Raw genomic sequence first — 23,169 nt, 5'->3', positions numbered from 1 at the left:
ATCTCTTTCCGTGTGAGTGATACCTGCATGGCAATGACGCCTGGAGTGCATGCAGCAACAGCAGCAGCTTCTCCTGGTCCCTCCTTCACAGTGAAACCATCTTTCTGCACCGAAGTCCAGCTCTCAGCAGACAACGGACAGTCAAGCTTTAAAACTGAAGTTTCCACAAGAACCCTCAGCTATGGGACTGTTGGCGAGCCTGTTACCTTGCACATCAGCACAGAAGACCTCTCCCAAAGCTGAGCAGATGCAAGCATAATTTTCAACACAAAAGAAAGCAGCGTTTTAGAAAAAACTAATCAAAATTGTTGTAGGTGAGGGGAATTGGTGGCAAAGGTTACAAGGTAACATGTGTGAGGGAATACCTTTGAGGAAAATATATTTAAATACGATTATGTCGAGCTTTTCCAGTCTTAAAGGGAACATGTCTGTCAGAACAGTTTGTAATTTTAAAAGCTTTGATCGAGGTGAACATATATCATTCCATAGCGGAGCAGTGATGGTAGGTTTAGGAAAAGCCTGATTCTCCTGCCTATGACAGAAATATAAATGAATAAGTGTGTTTTGTCCATGAACTTAAAAATTATTTCAAGTGCCAATTTGTACATTATGGTTGTGGCAAGAAGGTGAAAGTGTCTAAGCTTTTCAGCGTCCTTCAGCAGCCCAGGATAGGAGGACTGTTTCCAGCCAAAGCGATCTCCTGTCACTGTGTGTGCCCGAAGGTCATGAAGCTTCACACTGCTTTGACTCTGCTGTACACTTTTGACACCAATTAGCTCTATCAAAATTTCTTCATAAACCTTTCAACATGCACAGTCTGGTTACGTTATTTTAAACTTCTGCCACGGAATGAACCATAGAAAATATTGCATTTACTAGGATGCAAAGGGCTGCTCAGACCTTTTGGTTGAAATCCTAATTTGACAAAAGTCAATGGTGAAAGTCCCACTGACTTGAGGAAGCAAGAATTTCATTGTTCTCTTCTGTTTTAAGTAAAAAAAGACCATCTTTTTTAAATGACTGTTATTTTCAAGTCCACTTCCTAGTTGTCTAAAGATGTAGGTTTCATTATTCTGCATTCTAGTGTAGTGGATTTATAAACTGTATCTTTTAAAATACAGATTTACTTAACGTGCACCAAAAGATTAAAGTGCTGCACAAAATGACTTCTGCATCTATAATCAAATGCTAACACATACAAAGAACCACAAATGTGGTCTTTGTCAATAAATATTACTGGAAGAATACTTGGTCTCCTGTACATGCCAGTGGTGAAATATTACTGTTAAGAGATTGATGGATAATGTCTCCTATACTTGCCAAGAGATATTCACCACTGAGATGATACAGCAAAATAGCAGGAGCACAAAGACAGTTTAAAAAAAAAAAAAGAAAGAAAGAAAAGAGATCTTTACCATAAATGCCTGGTTGAAAAATACATCTGTTCAAAATGTATTGGGCTGCTTGGAAGTACTGCCAGTTGCAATTGCATTGTATTACTGTAACCATGTACGTTGAGCTGTCTTGTAGAGGTACTGCCTTCTGTTGAGTTTCTCTGGAGCTTTGCAGCAGGAGCGCTGATTGAGGGGAAGGCTAAGATGCACTGAGCATGGCCCATTCCTGTTGGCTTCACCAAAAACGGATGTTGCACAGACCTTCAATAAGTTGCTCAGCCCTGGAAAGAAATGAGCTCATAGGCCCAAATACTGGTCCCAGTTGAAGTCAGCTGGAGTTTGTCATTGATCTCAGTAGGACCAAGCACTGGCCCTCTCTATCTGACAGAGATATGGGGTGAGAAGTCCCAACACCTTGTCCCAGCTGAGTTGTGTAGAAATGTTGCAATAGAAAATGCTTTCTTTTAGATGGTGTAGGGAAACCAGAAATGCTCAGACACGGCTGAATTTCTAACTAGCATGAAGAGAGAGGATCGAGTGAGTTTCTGCCTTGGAAACGTATGTGTGGTGATGTCTCAGTGTTTCCCAGCTAGGTAATATTGTGAAGCTTGTTCTGGAGTCCTCCGGGCAATATTCCTGCTAACAGGGACTGAATTCACAAAAGGTGCTTGTAGAAAAGAACACATTATTTTTTTTCCTTCTGTGGCTGCACCTTGATCATGTGCTGACTAAAGAGAACATATTGATTTCACAGCCTTTTACTTTCAATATCCAAACAGGATGTTAGGTGTAATATCATGTGCACTACCCTCATGATATAGGATGCTTTTCCAGTGATTACATGTGGTGAAAGAAATCAAGCCTCTTTTATGTTACTCTCCCATTTTTTATAACATCTCCTTGGTTTATACTGTTTGTTTTATAATTAAGCAATACAATGGATATATATTAGTGCTTTTTTCATATATTGCACTGTACGTTGGAAAGTAACAGACATACAACAGGGAAATACTTTCGAAACTAAAAATTTTTCTTTTGTATTGGGCCTGATTCTGATCTCAGTTATTCCAGTATCAATCTAGAATAATTCCACAGGAGGAAGTGGATTTGATTCAGATTTACAAAGATACTGCTGAGAAAAGAATTTGCCCTATGGTAGTCTTCAAAAATATTCATCCAAAAGACAATAAAGATGTGTAAAGGAATATGGAGGTTTCCTCCTGTGGTGGTTGATGCTCAGGTTTTTCTAAAGAAGCTAAAAGGTTGCAGTTCGGACGGTTGTAGAAGAAATAACTGTACTTTGATTCATTAGCTCAAAGCAATTAACATCTGTTTACATTTTCTTTTGAAATTTAAGCAAAAGAGAATCAATTGAAAGGAATTTTTAAAATCCTATGCAGGACTCTCTGTTCAAAAAGTGAAAGGTTTATGAAAAGTTCATTACATATACTTTCAAAATATTTTCCTAGAGGTTAAAAATTATGCTTGTAAGTGATTAAACTATGTAGATAACTAATGAGACGTGTGGGGGTTTATTTCTTGTAGATGAAAACATACAGCTGTATTAAAAATTTTAGTACAAAGAATGTTTTACTAAAATTCCTGCAGGTAAATGGGTATTAATAAAGTGGAAACTTCAGTTTGCTTGAGGTACAAAAAGAAAAAAAAAAAAAAACACCAAAAAAAATCAAATGCAAGATATGTTGTTAGATGCTGAGTTTATATCAATAAATGTCTTGCATCGGCTGTCACTGAACTCGCTGGGTTTCTGTGTTCTTCTCTGTTCACGGCACTTGATAGTCCATCAGCTCATCCACTTCTCCCATGGACTTCAGCAGGAGCTGGGTTGCAACCCAAGAACGTTAATGCAGTTGGGCCCTGGTTCTTTTTTTACGGACAGTTTCAGAAGTGTTGAAGTGAAAGAACCTGTTTTTAGGGATACTTCCAACTCAGATCTATGAGTCAATAGTTTTGAACGATGCTCGTCCTCTTTGCTCCTTCTCTGAGACTGAATTGGAACTTCAAAATCCATGTCAGTCTTGTGTTCCTGGTTATTGGCTGAAGGAGATGTGGGGCGGAAAGGTTCACGGTTGAGATTTTAGAATTGGGAAACAGGCTGTCCATCACAGGTGTGTCATCACTGCAGCATTAGTTTGACGTACCTCAGCTAACATTAAAGTTCCTCAGGTCAGCAGCTGGAATCATAGTGTGTAACATCCCTAAACGGGGAGGAAAGTGGTGGTATTAGCAGGATGGGGGAGACCTGTGGTTATATATAACCTGTATATACATATACCTGTGAATATATTTTCTCATTGAGAGATACTAAGAGTGTTTCATGCCTTTCCAAACAGTTCACTTGTTGGCAGCTGCCCAGCTCGTAGGACACCACCAGTTGGCAGCAATCACAACAGGAACACCAGAGAATCAAAATATTTATCTAGGAAAATACTTAAAAGATCTTCCACCCGCCCTAGTGCTGATGAACACTGATGGGCAGTCTGGGACATCATGTCAGCAAAACTTGCTTTTTCCATCAACAAACCCAGAACTGAAATATTTCATAACCGCTATGCTCATGAGGAGGACACTGAAAACAAAGATCAAGTGGGATGTCTTCAAAGGGGGCTGATCCAAACGTAGCCTTCAACTTTACCTGCTAAGGTCTATCATGGGAATTTACTTTCTTAAGGCCGGGAAAGGAGCAGAATCAAAACAGCTACAAGACACGCTCCTGTGTCAATGACATTAAACAAGGCAGAGCCGTTTGTGCGCAAGTGCTCTTATCTTTTCTTGAACCACACGATGGTTCGAGTTTGCACTCTTGCTGGGCAAGCAATCACATCATGAACGTGATGAATTGTCTTAATCTGACATGGATATTTTCTGTCTTTATGGTTACTTGAGGGTTTCCCTAGACAGCGTCTGTCCCTTTGTTGTGCCTCTTCAAGATTTGTGGAAGGTGTGTTGGGCAGGAGATTGGATGAGATGAGCTCCTGAAGTCTATGATCCCATCCTAGCCTAGCTGCTTCTACCCGTGCTGACTGGGGATAAGACTGTGGTATTTGTCTCCTGAGTGGCCATTCTGCAAAGACATATGCTTGAAAATCCATTTTTCTGTGTGGAAAGCTTTTGTCTTCTCTCTGCCTTCAAGACTGTGAGTTTCTTGGGGCAGGAGTTGTATCTTCCTCTGTATAATGCTTCCTATACACACTGCATTACTGTACAGACCAGGTGACTTTGCTTCTAGAGTATCTTGCAAAGGCATAGTCCAGTACAAATTTAAAAGTCTCAGGTACCTTCTAGTGCAAAGCCCAGCAAAAATATTCAGATATTGTAAAGTAGGACAAATATGTTACTCTAGAGCAAGGAGTAGCTTTTCTGCCATCCTCTCAGACTTATAGGCTCATGAAACAGAATAGCTCTCCCTTCTTTCCCCTGCCCTTCTCCAGAGTCACCGATGAGCCTGGTACCTGCTCACACCTTCTCCTTCCCTGTGAGAATAACGTCCTCCTTGCACGTAGGGTCTGTATCAGTGCAATGGGTCACTGCTGGGTTCATTTCATTGATCTTAATAAAGGTATTTTTGACAGACCAGCCAACATAGGGTTGAGTTGGGAGACGGATCCTTTGTTCCGCTGTCTGGGGAGAGGCCGGGTGTGTGTGCAGTGTGGCACAGTGTCCTCAACCTGGTGAGATACGTCTTTCCAAAGTGTGTTGTGCTAGCCTTCTTATTTTAAGTCTTAGCTATGCTCTCTCTTGCTGGAGTAAGCGTTTCTGCATCAGCTCTCTGCTCTAGGAGGGGAAAATGATACGATTGCAAATATTTCCATGGCTTGGATGATGCTCCTATTTTCTTTTTACCCTGAAGAGAGAAAAGCTGTTCTTCTTGTCTGTAGGAATGACTTCCCCACAGTCAGAGATGGAGACTTCTGTCCAGGCCTCGCTTCAGCGTGCTGATAAGGAGATCAAGACAGCTTTAAAGAAACTCGTGGACTCGGCGTCACTGCTGGTGACTCTTCCCCCGGGCATGCGAGGAGGAGCCAGTGGCCTTGGCCTTCCTGGGTCTGTTCCTTCAGACCACTCAGAAACAGCAGCCGGGCCCTCTGCACTAGTTCACGAAGCCAGTACCCAAACCCAGGCTGCTGGAGGGCATGGTAGGTTTGGCATGAATCTGGAAAATGTACCATGGGAGTCAAGAGAGACAAAAATATTGAACACGTGAATAATGATATTTTTTCCCTCATTTTTCTGATCCGTTGTGTTTTGAGCAGCTGAAGGTTAAGAAAGGACATTCAGACCCAAAGAAACATGGGGCTGTGGGTTGGGGTTAGGTTGGACGCAAGTTTGGGGCAGATCTTTCTGGAAACAGAACGTGTTTGAAAACTGTGTCTGAAGTAGAGTTTGGTTCATCACCTGCCCAAAATGGAGGGATAGGGGATTTTTTCCACCTTTGGGCTTTTGACACTGGACTTGCTTCAAGTTTTTTGGGGGGAGAAGAGGGGGTGGGATCCCTCCTTTACATTTATAGAAGTCATTTGGGTTTTGATTTGGTGAGGTGGGTAAGGGAGGTTGCTTTTCTTTTATTGTTTGCCATAAACAAGCTGAAAATGTGTTTAACACCCCTGTATCAACGGTCAGAGATTTTCTAGGTTGTTGAGTGCATCAAGTTCACCTGCATTTCACTGGCCCCGGAGCCTTGACAGACTCCTTAGCAGTTTCCGTATGATTACAACCAATGACGTGTGTGACTGTGTCTTGCCAGGAGAACAAGTCTTTGATCTTGCATTGTTTTTAAAAAAAACATGAATAAGCGGCAACCCTTCCACTCTTCCTTCTGCTTCTGCCATAGCAACTTGTCTAAGCTGTCTCTGTGTCAAGTCAGAGTAATTGTCCTCTACCAGTGTTAACTTAAAAGGACAATGTCAAGTAGCCTTCAGCCCTCAAACTCCAGATGCTGTTTAAAAAAAAGATATTCTTGTCTAAAGCTTAACAAGGATAGAAGCGTTTCATGGAATCAGGCCCAAAATAACTGCATAAAAAAATGACAGGGCTTTAAAACATTTTTTCCTTTCTAGTAGGAAATCATCTGTGAAAATAATCCTCTGGTGAAGTGGGATGACTCAAAAATCATAAGTAAAATGTCATCTAGCACATTATTTCCTTAGTCATAACCACAGAGATAACAGAACAGTGAATGAGATGGTTTTGCACTCCTTTCATCTGAAAAAACTAAATGTGTTATTAATATGGGTAATTATTTCAATAAGATGGAGACTTGACGACTGTCCCTATGATCACATGCTTTGAATAAAAAGAAGGCAAATATTTCAATAGTGCTGGCAATAGGAAAGCACAATCCCACCAACTTGGGATCTCTGACCTGCCAGTAATGCCTTGAATAACCATGTTTTCCATCCCAATAGAGCTGTTTTATGTGATTTCTAGAAACTGCTGCTTTTTTCCAAAACCAGCCAGCACCAAACATCCCTAGAGCGCTCCCCAAAAAGGCCCTTCCTGCTGGGGAGAAGACTCCTCTTGATTTAACCTTTTCTCCTCAGATGAAAAAGGAGATGATGCACTTTATCCTATGGGGTAACTCCAATGGTCAATATCAAAAGACAATCAGATACTTTTGGAATGGACGATCAAACCAGTTTTTAAAGATATAGCTGATAATTAATAAGAAAAGAAGAACAATACCTGAACTGCCATCAAGCTGCACCATCTTTTTATTTCCTTGTTCCTATAAGCCCCAGATGCCAAACCTTGTTCTCATGTAACTTAGAGTTGTACAAGGACATTTGCAAAGAACCCAGTAGAGGTGCAGCAATGCCGATGTTATAACATCACCAGGTCCTCCATATTAGCATACCTCCATGGTATCTCCATATTAGTTGTGCACCTAGCCAGGGCCTGCCTTGACCACCAGTTTTACATTGATGTAGGCTTACTCGTTTCACTGATGCTGTCTGTGATTGCACCAGTCAGTCAAGAACTGTTCTCATAACACAAATTTTAACTGAAGCATTCATGTGTACGAAGCTAACACTGGGCATCCCTGGAGGTATTTAAAAGACGCGTAGACGTGGCGCTTAGGGACGTGGTTAGTGGTGGACTTGGCAGTGTTAGGTTAACAGTTGGACTCGATGATCTTAAGAGTCTTTTCCAACCTAAATGATTCTATGATTTCATCATAGCCATGAGCTGGAACTCAAACACAGTTAAATTATCTCCTATAAAGGACGTATTGACTCACGCTATCCTTCCAGTCTTCCTATTTCTTCTTGTCCCTACTAACTGCCTTTCCTATTTTTGTCTGTGTGTGTTTCCTTACAGAAAAGTTAGTTTTGCCCAGTCAGCAACGTGCCACCGTTCAGTCTCTCTGATGTTATTCAAGCCTTTGCTTCATGTGGTCTTCTCAAAAGGGCCAAATTCTCCTCTTAGGGATTGTGCTCAGCTGAGGTCAGACGGACTCGGTTCTGACACAAGGCAGACTAGAGATGGCTCCAAAGGTTTGCTCTGGGTTTCAGGTGTGCCGTCATAGGTGACGTGTCTAACTTCCCCTATTTCTGCTGCCAGACAAAGCACAAAGGCAGATTCCAGCTGAAGAACCAAGTGTGCCAAAGCCCAGCCCCAGTCCTTCCCATGAAGAGACAGCTGCTGGAGACGAAAGCACTCAGGAGCGCACTGTTCCTATTACCAGGTAAATACCCATCTCAATATACAGATTTCCGAATGTGGCAGACTTTGTTGCAAGAAAAGCAAGTTCTCTGTGGTGGAGGAAGCAAGGGGTGACTTGCACTGATTCTTGTAGGTTTGTTATTATTTTTAGAATCCTGTTCACACATGCATTGTGCAAGAAGGATAGAAAAGGTTGGAGAGAAATTAATTCCCCCCAAACAAAATTCTTCTTGTTTTAAGTAAATAATTACTTGTCTGGTGGTTAAACACACAGATCAATGGCAAGGCGTCATCTTGTATCTCTGTAGTTGTATGGGACTATATAATGATCTTTTCTCTTGGGCTTCATGAAAGAACATCACCAGCCACGGGGGCAGGAGACTGGTACAGAAGAGAAGGAGATGTGGTCTGGGATGTACACAGTGAAGTTTATATTGAGACCACGGAAAGAACTTGTGTGTATAAGACCGAGGAGAAGACCCCAACAAGTAAGAACCTTGTTTCCCTTTCCCACATCCCATGATTGACATTGTCTTCTCTTTTGGTAATAACTCCCGATGACTGTTTTTTTAAATACTTCCATTTCTTGAACAGTAACTGTTTATTAAACAAAAAGTAGCAGGTAAGCATGAAGATAAGAAGCCTAAAAGTAATGCCAGTATAAAGAAACCCAAATATATTGCTGTGATCTCTCTTGATTTGATGTTAAGCTAATGTTATATCCTAAATGGCCAGTCCTATAAATCCCATTTGAGTAACTCAACCTACATCAGCACACCATGAGTAAAATTACGGTATTGTGCATGCAGCAAACCCGTGTGTCTCACCAGGTCCTCCCTATATGCAAGTGACAATAGAGGATGTGCAGGTGAACTCTGGGGAGCGTGCCAAATTTCAGGCAGTCATTGAAGGAACCCCTCAGCCTACCGTTTTATGGTTTAAGGTAAGTGCAGACTTTTCTCTGGCTGAGAGCGAGGACCACAGAAAGGACTGTAGCGCAGTACTTCTGTGGGGAATTGCTCTTGCTCTTTCATCCCACACCTCTTACACTGATTCTAGTCGTATCGATAGACTTTGTTGAACCAGCTGCAGTTCTCGCTGGAACCACCAACCCTGCATCTCACCCTGTGTTGTCTCCAGTGTCACTGTGGCTCCTTTCGCAGAGAGGGCAACCAAGATGGTTTTGGGGACCAAGATGGGCAGGAAGGGAGATTGGTTCCTGCCGAGAGCCACCAAGATGTGTGCTGTAGTTTTGGGGTCAGGGATGGGATTAAGAGTGGTTTATTCCAATTGTCAAGGTGACTTCCAGGCTCTGTATCTTTTCTGCAGCTAATTGGTAAAATGAGTGTGACTAAGGACAATGAATATCCCATTGAAAGGAAGGAGAAATAATGTATTATTCTTCAGAATATTGTCATGCCCCTGAAATAAGCCAGTGTCGTTCTATAATGATTGTCTGTAACTCTTCTGTCCAACTGTTTCGTACACGCAAGTTTTATTCCGTTTTTCTTCTGTATGGGAAGTGCAAGGATGAGCTACTCAGCAAAATAAAATAACCTTAAAAAACAAGCAAAAATGCAAAGAACCCCTTCCCACACGCACACACACATGCACACACCTGAATACCTTGAAAAGAATAAGAACAAGGCAAGAATATATGATACACCCTGTTAATATTCTTGCAATCTCTGACATTTTCAGCTCAGAGTTATCGCAAGCTAGCTGAACTTTTATCTGTTTACTAACCCACAGTAAAGCTCTCCACGTGCTTATCTAGTCTTCTCTTGCACCCATGCAAACATCTTGCATGTACAGTGTCCTTTGTCAAGGAGTCCAACCCAATGACAGTGTGCTGCCTGAAGTGCCACCTCTTTTGGGCTGTTCTGTACATATTTACCACAAGCTTCATGTGTTGGCTCTTACATCTTGTACCAGGAAAAGTTAATCCTCGCCCACTCATGAGGCTATTCGTAATTCTGTACAGCTCTATCATGTCGTATTGCTAGAGCCTCCCTTCCAGGCTGAAGAGCCCCAACTTGCTGTGTCAATCCTCATCTGGAAGCTGTTACAGAAAGAACGTTGCTGCAACAGTACCACACCCTGGGCAAACCAAGGATTTCTAAGATGATGCTTTCTGTCTTATTCTTCATTTCTTCCCTAATAATTTCTAACATCTGGTACTTTTTGACTGCCGCCAAGCACTGAGCTGGTGCTGTCATGGAGTGATCTACTGTAACTCAAAGTTTTGCTCCAGTGTAATAAGGAACAGCTCAGAGACTGACATTTCATGTGGGGGAATAGGGTTGCATCACTTTACATTTATTGTATTATACACATTTATCTGGCATTTTACTGCCCAGACAGGCGATCTCATAAGGGCCTTTTGCAAACCTTCATGATCTGGTCTCTGTGTCACATACACTCCCTCCTGTCCTTTTTTTCATAGCATTTGTGAATATATTAAGCAGCACAAGTGTCAGCACAAGCTGGAAACCAGGCAGGAGCAAAGTAGCTGATCCTCGGGCTCCCTGGGCTGAGTGCTCAGGCATGGTGTGCTGGGAGAGCTGAAGAATAAACCACATAGCCCTGGTGATCCCTCCCAAGCCTGTATTCCTATGAATGGGTTATGAAACAAAAATGTTATTGGGTAATGTGGAAGCAGGGAAACAGTTAGCCATGGGGGACTTGGTCAGCATTTTGTTAGTGAGATTTGCCTAAACGGTCTGTGTTGTAGCTCTGCTCCTCTATCTCATTTCTTGAAGAGAAGAAACATCTGTTTCCCTCTTGGTTTTTCCAGTGCCAAAATGTCATTTCATTCTTTCAGGGCACTTCATTGCTGACAGACAGCAACAGGCTCCATCAAGGGAAGGAAGGAACAACGTATTTCTTAGTCGTGGACAATGCTGTCTCGGAAGATGGTGGTGTTTATACCTGTGTTGCCAAAAATGCAGGAGGGGAGGTTTTGTGCAAAGCAGAGCTTATCGTACATGAAGGTAATGTCACTCTTTCAGCTGCAGGAGTTGCTTCCATAGCCATTGCAAAATGGACTCTGTTGCAGTCGTCTTCTGGTACCCATACGGTATCTGCTCTGTATTCCTGCGTAGCATTTGTATATTACCAGTACGTCAGGATCCAGTGTAAGAGCAAATGATCTAATGACCTACATATATACCTACAAATGAGATTTTTTTTTCGCTACTTCAGACTACATGACGAACTGATACAATGGGCCACAGAAATAAGCGGGGCCGTGTCTCTGGTGATGTTCTTTAGCCTGGCTCTTCTGATTTATGTCAGGTGAAGATGCAGCCCCAAAGTTCATATTGAGAGATTCTGTCATCGAACAGCTCCACTTAATTCTGTGCAGAAGTTTAGAGGACCCCTGTAATTTTTCCTGCCTTAAATTGTCCTGTAATAACTTTGCACACTATTAGCAAGGCATTGTTGTCTGAATATTAACTTTTATATTTTCCTTCATTTCCAAAGCTAAGAAAGACCAAGCAGCAAAGAAAGTGGCCACTAGGAGAAAGCTCCATTCCCTTTATGAGGTTAAGCAGGAGATTGGAAGGTAAATGAATTTTCCCACTTCATAGCATCACTGCCAGAGAATATCTAATTGCCCATCTGAGCTGCTGAGCATGCGTAACCAGAGGCAGAGGTGGGCCCAGCTGTGGAAGAGTCTGAAAAGGTGAAAGTACTGGCAGAAGTGGGAGGTCACCCCATTGCAGGTGTGCTGGAAACACTTTCCTGAGGTTTCTGACAGAGGATGGGAGAGTCCATACAGCCCATAGGTCCAGGTAGCTCCAACTGGAAAAAATACCGGCCAGAGGCTGGCAGGATAGATGCCCAGGTATGGCTTCTTGGCAATGTTGGCATCACAAGCCCATAGCGACGTACGCACAAGCTCCGTGTCCGCCCAAGGGATCCAAGAGCATCAGCCTTTGTCAGCACAAGGCTGTGTCACCTCAAACAGCTTTTCCCTTGATGTGAACTCGTTGCTTAGTTTTGGAGACAGCCAGGAGAGGGCAATAGCACCTCACATACAGGAAAATGAGCTTTTTATGTTGGAGAATTTAAGCCCTGAGCAGTAGGGAGCTGTCAAAGGCTGGGTCGTGGAAAGGTCTACACCTGCTGTGCAGAAGGCTTTGAACCAAGTCTGAGCAGGGCTTGTCCTTTGATTTTCACACAGGGGCTGCTTCAGCTTTGTGAAACGAGTTGTACACAAAGGGAACAGAGTGTCTTGTGCTGCCAAATTCATACCTCTACGAAGCAAAACGAAGGCTCGAGCACATCAAGAGAGGGATATTCTTGCCTCTCTGTCCCACGACAGAATTACCAGGCTCCTGGATCACTTTGAAACGCGGAAAACATTGATTTTGATTCTGGAGTTGTATCCTTTTCTGTGCTGCTTGTCTGAGTGTCGTGGTTTAACCCCAGTCAGCAGCTCAGCACCACGCAGCCGTTTCCCCCTCCCCCTCCCAGTGGGGTGAGGAGGAGGAAAGGAAAAAAAAAGTAAAACTCGTGGGTTGAGATAAGAACAGTTTAATAAATAAAGTAAAATATAATACTAACAATAGTAATAATGAAATATAATAATAATAATAGTAATGAAAAGGAATATAACAAAAAAAAGGGGGGGGGGGGGGGGGGGGGGGGGGGGGGGGGGAGAAAAAAACCAGTGATGCACAATGCAATTGCTCACCACCCGCGGACCGACGCCCAGTTAGTTCCTGAGCCGCAATCCGTGCCTCCTGGCCAACTCCCCCCTGTTTATATACTGGGCATGACGTTCCATGGTATGGAATAGCCCTTTGGCTAGTTCGGGTCAGCTGCCCCGGCTCTGCTCCCTCCCAGCTCCTTGCCCACCTGCTTGCTGGCAGAGCATGGGAAACTGAAAAGTCCTTGGCTTAGGATAAGCGCTACTTAGCAACAACTAAAACCTCAGCGTGTTATCGACATCATTCTCACACTAAATCCAAAACCCAGCACTGTACCAGCTACTAAGAAGAAAGTTAACTCTGTCCCAGCCGAAACCAGGACACTGAGGAGGCTGGGAAGTACTAGGTAGAGCTCATTTATTAAATAACCAAGCACTTTTAGCCATTTTTAGGTTTTGCCTGAGATAAAAGGACACCCACAATCTTTCTCTGCACTGCAGGATAGCATAGCTCTGTGAGAACTTCATTGAAGTACTATGTTTCTGCTCTTTTAAGAAAAATCACGATACTTGTATATACAAGTGTGAATGTAGTTAAGCACCAAAACTCTTTTCTGAAATGTCTGGAAGTGAAGGACTCTGTTTCCATGAGATCCAGTCTGGGTGAGCACCAGGAAAATGCAGTGCAGAGCAGAAAAGCCCATAGCCAACAGGTAGATTTTAGCACAAGCAATACCATGCTCCTCCTTGTAGGGACCACAGGTTTAGAGCAGCCCAATTCTGCAGGAGGGACACTGCTGCAATAGAGACTGTAATGAATTACATGCACATGACGTTGCCTGAGATCACCTCGTGAATTCTGCCGTTAGCTGGATAGAGGTGGTTACAAAGTAAAAATAAGCATGTAGCTGTAGTTCTGTTTTCCCTTAATGCCGTTGTCAGATGCTCCAGCGAAGAGCTCCTTGACCGTTTATTCAAGAAAAGTGTCGTCACTGAAGCAGAGGTAATCTTTCTTTCTCACTTGAAAGTCCAGAGTTGGTGGGTACCACCAGAGTATCTTCCAGCTGCATTTTGCTTTTTGAATATGAGGAATATCTTTGAACCAATGATAATCTGTCAAAACAGAATCGGCCTTTAAAGTGTGTTCCCATCAGCTTTCATTACTAAGTTGAATTTCTTCAGGGAATAGCAAGAAACAGCCAGTGGTTTTGACCACCAGCATTGTATTCAGCCTAATACAGATGATATTTGCTCTGTTTGCATCATTTCTTTCCTGTCTCTCACCTGGAGCTCCTGTATCTTCACTTGCTTAATAATGTTTTATCCCCTCGCAACTGTACTTCTGTCCACTCCCTTTCAGTCTCCAAACCAAGGGCTGAAATTACGGTTTCTAAGGGTTTTTTTGAGATCCTTGGTGCTCAAAGTTCAAAATGTTTCACATCTCCCATCTAGTAGCTAGATGCCCCATATTTATTGGTAAAATTGATTTTTCTTAGAAATACTCAGAGGGAAACATCATAGAATCATAGAAGGGTTTGGGTTGGAAGGAACCTTTAAAGATCACATGTCAGCTAACACTATAAAATGTCAAAGGTAGCGGACTTCCAAAGCTGAAGCTAGCCGTACATCTTCTCTCCTTGTTCAGTCATAGTCAGATTGGACCCACATATGGTCAAGAAAACAGGGTTACAACATAGCGTTAAAATGTATTTGTGTTTTAAATGTGTTTGCCTGATTTACGCCGAGCCAGAGCTGAGTTTGAGTTAGACAAGTTGGACAGTTGATAAGGTTCATCAGACTTGAGGATTTCTGTATCTCTTTTTTGCATGTTTGTAGGGTTGGGTTTTTTAAAGTAAGGGCTTTTTCACACATACATAGAAGGCTCCAGTAGGGCAATGTGGTCACACACGAGGCACAGCTTCGTTCCACAGGGTAATGTTTGGTTCACATCTTATTTCAACTGCAAGACTAATATAAGAAGTTCATTCTAGTTTTAAAAGTATTTCTAGTTCAATCTCTCCCTCTCTCACGTATTAAAAATGTTGGTGGAATCAGGGACCCTCTTATTTACTATTAATGTTTAATAATTGTTTAATAATTGATTTAATTTTTAGGTCAAATTGTATATCAAGCAGATTTTGGAAGGAATCAAATATCTTCATGACAACAACATCCTTCATTTGGACATTAAGGTAATGTGCAATGGCAGGTCTAGCTTATCGTAGCCTCTTGTTGCTCAGGGAATGGGTGTTCTCTATTCGAATTATTCTTACTTACAGCTGAAAATACTGCCTGCTTTCAAGACAAGTTTCTCCCTTTTATTTTATTTCATTTACTAGCCACTGAATATCCTCATGGTTTATCCTGAAAGGGAAGACCTTAAGCTCTGTGACTTCGGATTTGCTCAGAAGATCACGCCCTTTGAGCCACAGTTCAGCAAATACGGGTCTCCGGAGTTTGTTGCCCCAGAAATTGTCTCTCAGTCACCAGTGTCAAAAGCAACCGATATCTGGTAACCTGTCATCTTTCTAAAAAGCTTTTGCCCTAGATGGCCTGAATTTCCATTTATTGTTAATAAGTAAATGGAGTAGTGATAATAACACAGGGAAGTGGAAGTGAACACTGAGAATCCAAAACCCATCAGGGCTCTTTAAAGCTCCTTCTGTCTATTTTGTTCAACCATAATTGAACTCGAACAGCTAATTAATGCAAAAGAGCATCTTAGAGAAGATGATCTTCATTAGAGGCAGCAACTAGGGAGGATGATGCTAAGGGGCTTTCTAGAAAAGGCAAACAAACTCCAAAAAAGTATTTTGAGTCTTCTCCTCTCTCTGTGCTTTAAAAATGGAGGATTATGTGAGAACAATTTTTAAAAATGTTGAAGGGGAAAAAATTGAAGGGTGAAAACAACAGCTTTGGGGATTTAGTTTCCTTGGAAAAAGGTGAGGAGAAGAAGGTGATCTTACTGTGCCAGGGTATCCAGTGGCAGGAAGAGGGGCTGTGGGCTTGAGAAGAATGGAGAAATAGTGACGAACGCCTGACATTTGTGTTCCCTCTCTCCTCAGGGCTGTTGGAGTCATCACATATTTAAGGTAAATAAATCTTGGAAAGGCTCATTCTATATCCCTTTGTCAGCCAGAGCCCTCCACTACCTTCAAGTGAGGGATTTGAGTGAAGCATTGAGTCCTTCTATATTGAGGGCAATTTCTTTTGTGGTTTTCTCCTTTACTCCCTCTTTCCTGGTTGCCCAGGGCTTTGGTCATTGTCCCTGTTTGAAGACCTGACAGCTGCTCTCCTTGGAGTTAGCGATGAGAGCGGTGGATGAGGTTCAGTCCTTGCCTGTTTTAGCCAACACCCTACTGTAGCTGTGCAAAATCAAACCCTTAATTCCTTCTCTGTGAAACAGGGATAAACAATTCAGTTAAGCGACATGTAACACTGGGGTGAAAGATGCTCTGTTGGTGGACGCACTGCTCACAAGCATTGCAAGTCCCACGCATGGAGTCCCTCAAGCACTTTAAAGCCCCATGTAAGCATTTGTGCTTCTGTCATTTGAACAGCAAATAAAAGTCTAAAGTCTTGTCTCCTTTTATTTTATGGTGTTCACTAAACAAGCCTAACGTGCAAGTCTCCATTTGCTGGGGAGAATGACAGAGGAACCCTTCTAAATATCCAGAACGGGGAAATTTCGTGGACCATTCCTGATTTTGTTCACTTGAGTGAAGATGCAAAGGATTTTATGAAAGGGATCCTACAGCAGCACCCCAAGTGAGTGTACTTTTGTGCTTCCTACAGCCAGCGTGCAAAGATGTTGGTGTCTCAGCAGGCAGATCGCAGCTCGTCAGAGCTGCGGCTGTTTTGGAAAGCAGAAAGCTGAGTGAGATGTGGTGCGTTATGCCCTAATTCTTCTTTATTATTCCCCATTACCCAAAACACAACTTGGCAATTTGCCACATTGGCCTGTTTCTGGTGTGGTCATGTCCTTACTCCCTGACTCCGCCAGGCAGAGGAGTTTCTGAAATGACATAGAGAAGTGGGAAGAACAAGGACTGGTATAGAGGGAGTTACGCAAGAATTAAATAATATTAACCACATTCATTAAGCAATTTCAAGTACAAAAGGCAGCTTGAAGGCATGTTTGCAGGCGCTTGCTTTTTAATTTCATTTCTATTCTTTCTGCTTGCTGCCAAAGCTATTTTTGCTCTGGCCACCCAAAGAGTCAAAGTCACTCTTAGGGCTGCTCTCGACACCCTTGAACAGGCTCCCTGCAGAGCGCCATGGGGTCTTCCTGAGGATCTGTTGGGAGTTGCAGGCTGAAAAAGGAGGATCATTTCACCTCAAGGGAAGGAAACCTTGGGTTGAAAGCCTCTGTCTGTTTGGCTTCTCAGCTCTAAAATAGCAGCCTAAGGGCATACACAAAAGTGTACGTGTGTGTCCACGTGAAGCAGGCACCTTCAGGAAGATCTTGTGGTTGCTGTTGGAAGTGACTTGCTACTAAAATGGTAATCTTTTCTCTTATCAGAGCCAGGCCTAGTGCTTTGGACTGTCTTTCCCACAAGTGGTTCATGGTAAGTTTGTGCTGGTTCTTTATTAGAGTCATTAAAAATATTGAGGTTGGAAGAGACCTTTGGAGAGGCAGCTCTTAAAGCTCCTTGATATTATTTGCTGGTTTATTTTTTCTCTTGGTCTCCTACTTTCTGTCCTATAGAGAAGCTCAGGCATGGCTCTCCAGAAAGAGGAGACACATTGGTGTTTACATGCCAAGATACCTTTCCTTTCAAAAGATAAAGTTTACTACTGACATGAGCAGATATAACATGTCTGTATAGAAAGGAAACTGTGGCTTTGCAGAGCAAAGTTATGGTTTATATTCCAATGCCTTAAATTGCTAAGGAGAAGAGCTAAAAATTAACAACAAAAAAAAGGAATTTAATGACATGCATTGAACAGGGCTTGCTTTCATCATTGAAAAGCTGACATTGTCTACAATTCAGCCATGAGGGGATTGTAGCATTTGGTCTATTGTAACTTTCCTAAATTAAACAATTCTGGAAGGAGGGAATCCTGAAAAAAAACTTCTCAGGAAATGAAGTCAGGATTTTTTAACCAATGTTTTTCCTCTCATTCCACCTGGCAGCATAATCTCCCCCTCGAAGCAGCTCACTTCATTAATACCAAGCAGCTCAAATTCATTGTGACTCGGAGCAAGTGGCAGGTGAGTTGGCCTTAATCCACGTTGGTTCTTTTTAGTTATATATATTTTTAATTACATTTGCATCTTTCAAAGTCTATCAGGCTAGGACAGTGAGCGCAGCAGAGATCTCAACTTGGCTATGAATGGGGAATAAGCCCACGAGAGAGCGGTCAACAGATGTGGCAGAAATAAATTATCTAGACTTTTACTGCCTGGAAATCATCTGGTCTAATGCAGGTGCCTTTAAGACGCATGGTTCTGTCTAAGTCAGGTACCCTCAGCTGCCTTTGCCATTGGTACTGAATTATAGACAGGTTCCAAGAAGATTCCTCTTTTCCTGAAGTTCTCTAAAAAAATCAGATTGATTGCCTTCTGAAGATGCCTGTTTCTCTCTGTTGGCTGTAAGGGGAGGCCAGCTGCTCAACTTCAACTGAGATGTTTCACATGGCAGAAGTTAGAGCAGATGGATCCTACCTCCTACAGTATGGTAGGTCTTCTGTTGGCCTAAGTCACTGTAGGTTGTACAGCAGAGGATGGATTTAAGGCCATTTATTCCAGCTAGGCTCTCATCTGATGTGTTCTGATAAAAACTCCTTTTCCATCTGCTTTGAGTGGCCAGATTGCCTTTGAAAATCTCAAGCAGGGTCCTGCTTCCCCATTCACAACAGCAAGTATGTCCCCTGAAGTCAATATAGTTTCACCTCTGTGAATGAGAGAAGAGGAAGACTTGGAGAGCAAATGAGGCCTGGACTGACTAAATGTACAAGAGAGTGGCACTGTGTTATTAAAGTACCATGTGTGGTATTTAAGAGTGCAGAAGTTCATTTTGGTATGCTTGCTTTACCATACTCCCACCATGTTTCCATCTGATTGTGCTGTACTTTGTTTTGCTTTTCAGCGGTCTCTGATGTGCTATAAATCCATACTGGTAATGCGATCTATCCCAGAAATCCTAGAAAGGACTCATGACAACACCTCTCTGGCCATCTCCCGACATCTTATTGAAGAAAGCACTTCGTCCAGTACCAGCGGCTCCTCTTCAGACAATGAGAACTCGCATTTCCCCAAGAAAAGACACTTTGGCTCTACACCTGAACTGCACTTGTCCATATTTGATGCCCCAAGCCATCAGGAGCCTCCAAAACATGCAAGTGAAGAGAAGCACTCCAAAATCTCAGTCCCTCCAGTAAAACCCACGAGGAGGAAGTATGCTTCAATGAAAGCTGAGGTGGAGGACAAATCACCTACAGAAAGCAAAGAGCTCATGGCAAGTATCTTAAAGGAGAAAGAGGAGGGGCTCCATCCCAGACTTCGAGATGAAAGAGCAGAGCAGTCCCAAAGAAGCGGTGCTGCTGAGCCTTCATCAGTGAGGACTTCCACAGAAAGCACACCGCATCTATGTCAGAAAGAAAAACCAGACATATTTTTATCCGATAAGGACAGAACTGAAAAGGCTGGGGATGGGACAGAAAAGCCACCCGTCTGTGTTCCTAGACAGAGTGTCATTAAAAGCACTTTCTACAGCCAAGCAGCTGAGCTACCTGCAAGGGGGCCTTCCTCAACAGGCAAGGAGTTCAGAAGGCACCTGGACAGAGCCAGAAGGACTTTCCGGAAAGCTGGATATTCGAAGGTGCCCCTCAGTGGTCTCCGTGAACCCCTTCTCGAGCAGTTTGAACTGGAAGAAGAAGAAGGAAAGTCTGACAATGGAGATGATCACAGGGAAAGTCTGCTTGGTTCCTTGACCAAATCAGCTTCATTTGACACTGCAAGGAAACCACCACACCCTGCCATTGCTGGTGCTAGCCGAAGCCGTTCCCTGGATGACTACAGGCTGAGAGCCTCAAGATCAGTGAGAGAACAAGATATTTTGGAAGAAGACTGTGATATATTGTCACAGGAAAGTTGCCCTGAAGGCAGTGACCACTGCGACATTTCTGCAGGGCCTGGCAAGGGATGTTCTGTAGACACTTCAAAGCAAGAGGACTTTAGGAGAGCCAGCAAGGATTGTTCAGAAGAGCAGCCCCCTCCTTCCACACAATGTGAGGATAATGGGTGCCCGGCTGTTTTTATGCAACAGCTAGAGAGACTTCCAGTGTCACCTCATAGAAGCGAGAATAGGAAACATTTACTGAAGAAGTCAAAAGCTACTTACATTGAGGAGGGAGTTGAAGATTTGGAAGGCAAAAGCCCCATTCTGACTGCCCAGTGCTCAGATGTAACTGCATCATCAGCTCAAAAACATGAAAGCGTGGAGCGTAAATCTTCCCCTGGCAGTGCCTCTGACACTGCTTTTCCGGAGGGCAAACAGTCCCTTTCAACTCTCACACAGTCAGAGACCACCTCCAAGTCAGCCCCTACAAGTAAGGGAGGCACGTGTCTGTCCCAGGAGTCTGCTCACAGTACCGACATCCATCCAGATCTAAGAGGTGGAAGCTTGCTTATCAAAAGGACAGCCCCAGTTCCGCCTGGGAAAGACAAAAGGCAGAAACGTTCCCATGAGAAGACTTCTGCTCATAGTGTTGCCAAATCTGATCTCATGGAGCATGAAAGCTCTGCTGTTTTAACAGGCCCACAAACAGAAACCGATTCACTTCCAGTATGTAAAGACAAAAGTCAGGAACTTCCTGGTCAAAGTGTTCCACCAACTACTGTTTTGCTGGGCGAACGGCCAGGTACCCTAACTGCTCTACACACAGCTAATGAAGGTGCTTATCAGAAGATGAAGACCTATAAAGAGGTGAAATCTGCTGTCCTGGAGGATGAAGGACCAGGTATTACAGGATTCACTCCACCGTCAGCCCGTGATGGTGAAAGCCAAGCACACAAGAGGGCTCCTGTTCACGTAGACACAGCATCAGCCGTCCTGAAGGGAGAGCATCTCGTCGTTCCAAAAGTCCCACCAGCAAAATCAATGCCGACTTCGGTCTCCGATGGAACACAGCAGGCTGAAAGGGAACGGCCAGCTCATAGCAAGGAGAGGCTTGCTGCTCTGAGGAGTGAAAGCTCAGCTGTCGCAGAGGTCATTCCCAGTTTGGCCCACGAGGCTGAAATCGAGGGAGCTGAACCCCAGAAGGTTTCTGAAGGCAGTGGCACAGTGCCTGCTGTTCTGGAGAGCAGACACCCAGCTAGAACTGTGTCCTCCCAAAATACTGGCCTCCCTTCGGTCTGTGAGAGTGGAAAGCAAGAAAAGCCGTCACTTCGCAGCGAGGTGAGATCTGTTGTGACAGCAAGTGGAAGCCGAGCAGCTGGACAGACTATGCCTGCTCCTTTCCCCAAGGCTGGACGTCAGGTGTTTGAGCAGCACAGGGGTGCCTATCCCAGCGGCAGAGTTTCTGCTGATCTGGAGGGTGGGCCTCCAGGTGTCTTAACTGCTTCACACCCAGAAGTTGCTCCAGCTTCAGTTTATGAGCTAGAATATGAGGAACATCCAAAGGTTTATGGTGAGCGTAGAGGTGTTGCCTTAGAAAGTGGAAGCTGTGATGCTGGAAAAACTGTTCCACTGTCGCTCCACAAGGATCAAAGTCAGGAGCTCTCACATCACAGGTCTTCTTTTTACAGTGATGAGGAATCTGCTGTACTGGAGGGCTTAGTGGATGAGATGGTTTCCCTCTCTGAAGAGATGAATGTTTGGGCAGAGTCTGTTTCTGGTGAGGAGGAAGGCAGAAAGCACATCTCTCCTCCCACAGAGATGTTCTACAAAGGCCCAGGTAGCCAAGCACCCACGGACACCTCCTTCCCTTCTGTCCAAGGGGGTAAAAGAGGAGAAGTCTCTGAGCTGGATGACCTTGCAGAACCCTATCTTGCCGTGAGTGAGGAGTCAGTGGTCCTGGAGGGGCAGGGAGCACAGACGGTTCCTCATGAATGTGAGCATCTGGAGGACTTAGCGTTTGAGAGCCCCACTTCTAGCCAAGTGAGCATTTCCTCAACAGATAGCTTGGATATTGGAAAAAGACCCAGTCAAGTGTCAGTGAGCAAGGACACTGGTAAACACCCAGAAGTTTCTTTAGTGAAAATCAAAGACCTGTCGGACGAAACACCCAGCCTTGGCAGCGGAACTCCAAAACTTGACATATCAGAGGTAGAGCCTGCCTATTTGAATTTCTCTGACTTGTATGACATTGTCTATTTTCCATTTGAATTTATGAACTACAGGAAGCCTCCACCCAAACCAACTGGTAGACGGTTTATCCCTTTTGGTGAAAGGGCAAGGTCACCTCCTGCAGGACATTTGCATAAGGATAAAAGACTGTGCATCAGAGAAGAGGCAGTGGACAAGAACAGGAAGAACCGTTTGGAAATCTCTGAGGATTCAAAGGCAACTAACTTATTAGCCACGGGGAAAGGGTCAGAGAGTCATAAAGAAATGTACGGCCCCCAAAAGGACTCAAGTGGTAAGCAGAAAAGCTCCTTCTACAACAAGCCAGGACTCTTTAAGCCGTATGCAAGGTCTCATTCAGTGGAGCAGTCAGTGGAGCAGAGTCTGAAGAAGAAAGTAAAAGCTTCTGTTGCCCATATTTCAAGAATCCTAAAAGGAAAGACATCTCCTGAGCCAGAGGCAGAAGAAGGTAAATATTTTACTCTGTGCCTTCATAGATTTGCTGCTATAACTGGGCTCTGCTAAATGTGCCTTTTCCTTTTTCCCCAGCATATCTGAGGCTGTGGCTAGACTGTCATTGCAAAACTGTCAGTGTCAGGTTATGAAATTAGCCGTTCTCAGCCCCACCACTAGCTCTCTGTTACTGGCTCACTTTAGCGCAGAGTCAGCTGGGTTAATCCGCTGATGGAAATGGCTTAAATTCCCCTGTCTGAGTTTGCACAAAAGCAGATCAGGGCTGGATGATGCTTTCTTTGCTGCAGTTTCTTCTGCAGTTATCATCTGACCATGGCAAGTCTTTAAAGCTAAAGTGACTGGGAGAAGCTGGTGAAGTCACTCTGGCTAAGTTGATGACACTGAACAACAGAACCTGTCCTTTCTTCTCTGCCATCCCTAGATATGCCCTGTTCTTCCAGGACATCATTCTGTTTGCAATAGCTGTCACAGCCTTCCCTGTTGACTGAAGGCTCGTTAATAAGGAAACCTGTGACTGCCGAGCTATTTATGTGTGAACGGCAGAACTGTCTGCTGTAAATGGATGCCACAGGGAGAAGGATGGCCTTGAATGACTTCTCATCCTTTCTTCGAAACAGAGTTTGGTGAGCTGGGAGGTGAGGCAGTAGAAAAAGAGCTGTTAACAGGGGCT

At 43.7% G+C, this 23,169-nt stretch overlaps 1 protein-coding gene across 1 annotated transcript in view; it reads left to right on the top strand.

The window, feature by feature from the left end:
- The window catches only part of OBSCN (obscurin, cytoskeletal calmodulin and titin-interacting RhoGEF), a 190,277-nt gene that overhangs the window by 154,498 nt on the left and 12,610 nt on the right, over nt 1-23,169 (top strand). The window contains exons 83-97 of the mRNA XM_050890946.1: nt 5,266-5,551; nt 7,977-8,100; nt 8,433-8,566; nt 8,909-9,021; nt 10,903-11,076; nt 11,570-11,646; nt 12,268-12,468; nt 13,678-13,738; nt 14,850-14,927; nt 15,075-15,247; nt 15,801-15,827; nt 16,351-16,503; nt 17,258-17,303; nt 17,873-17,950; nt 18,828-22,494. Coding sequence (XP_050746903.1) covers nt 5,266-5,551; nt 7,977-8,100; nt 8,433-8,566; nt 8,909-9,021; nt 10,903-11,076; nt 11,570-11,646; nt 12,268-12,468; nt 13,678-13,738; nt 14,850-14,927; nt 15,075-15,247; nt 15,801-15,827; nt 16,351-16,503; nt 17,258-17,303; nt 17,873-17,950; nt 18,828-22,494 — 5,392 coding nt within the window. The remainder of the gene's footprint in view (nt 1-5,265; nt 5,552-7,976; nt 8,101-8,432; nt 8,567-8,908; nt 9,022-10,902; nt 11,077-11,569; nt 11,647-12,267; nt 12,469-13,677; nt 13,739-14,849; nt 14,928-15,074; nt 15,248-15,800; nt 15,828-16,350; nt 16,504-17,257; nt 17,304-17,872; nt 17,951-18,827; nt 22,495-23,169) is intronic.

The sequence above is a fragment of the Gymnogyps californianus genome, chromosome 2 (genome assembly GCF_018139145.2).
Source record: "Gymnogyps californianus isolate 813 chromosome 2, ASM1813914v2, whole genome shotgun sequence".
Lineage (NCBI taxonomy): Eukaryota > Metazoa > Chordata > Aves > Accipitriformes > Cathartidae > Gymnogyps > Gymnogyps californianus.
Note: the sequence above shows the minus strand (reverse complement) of the source record. Positions and strands in the feature narration are given on the sequence as shown.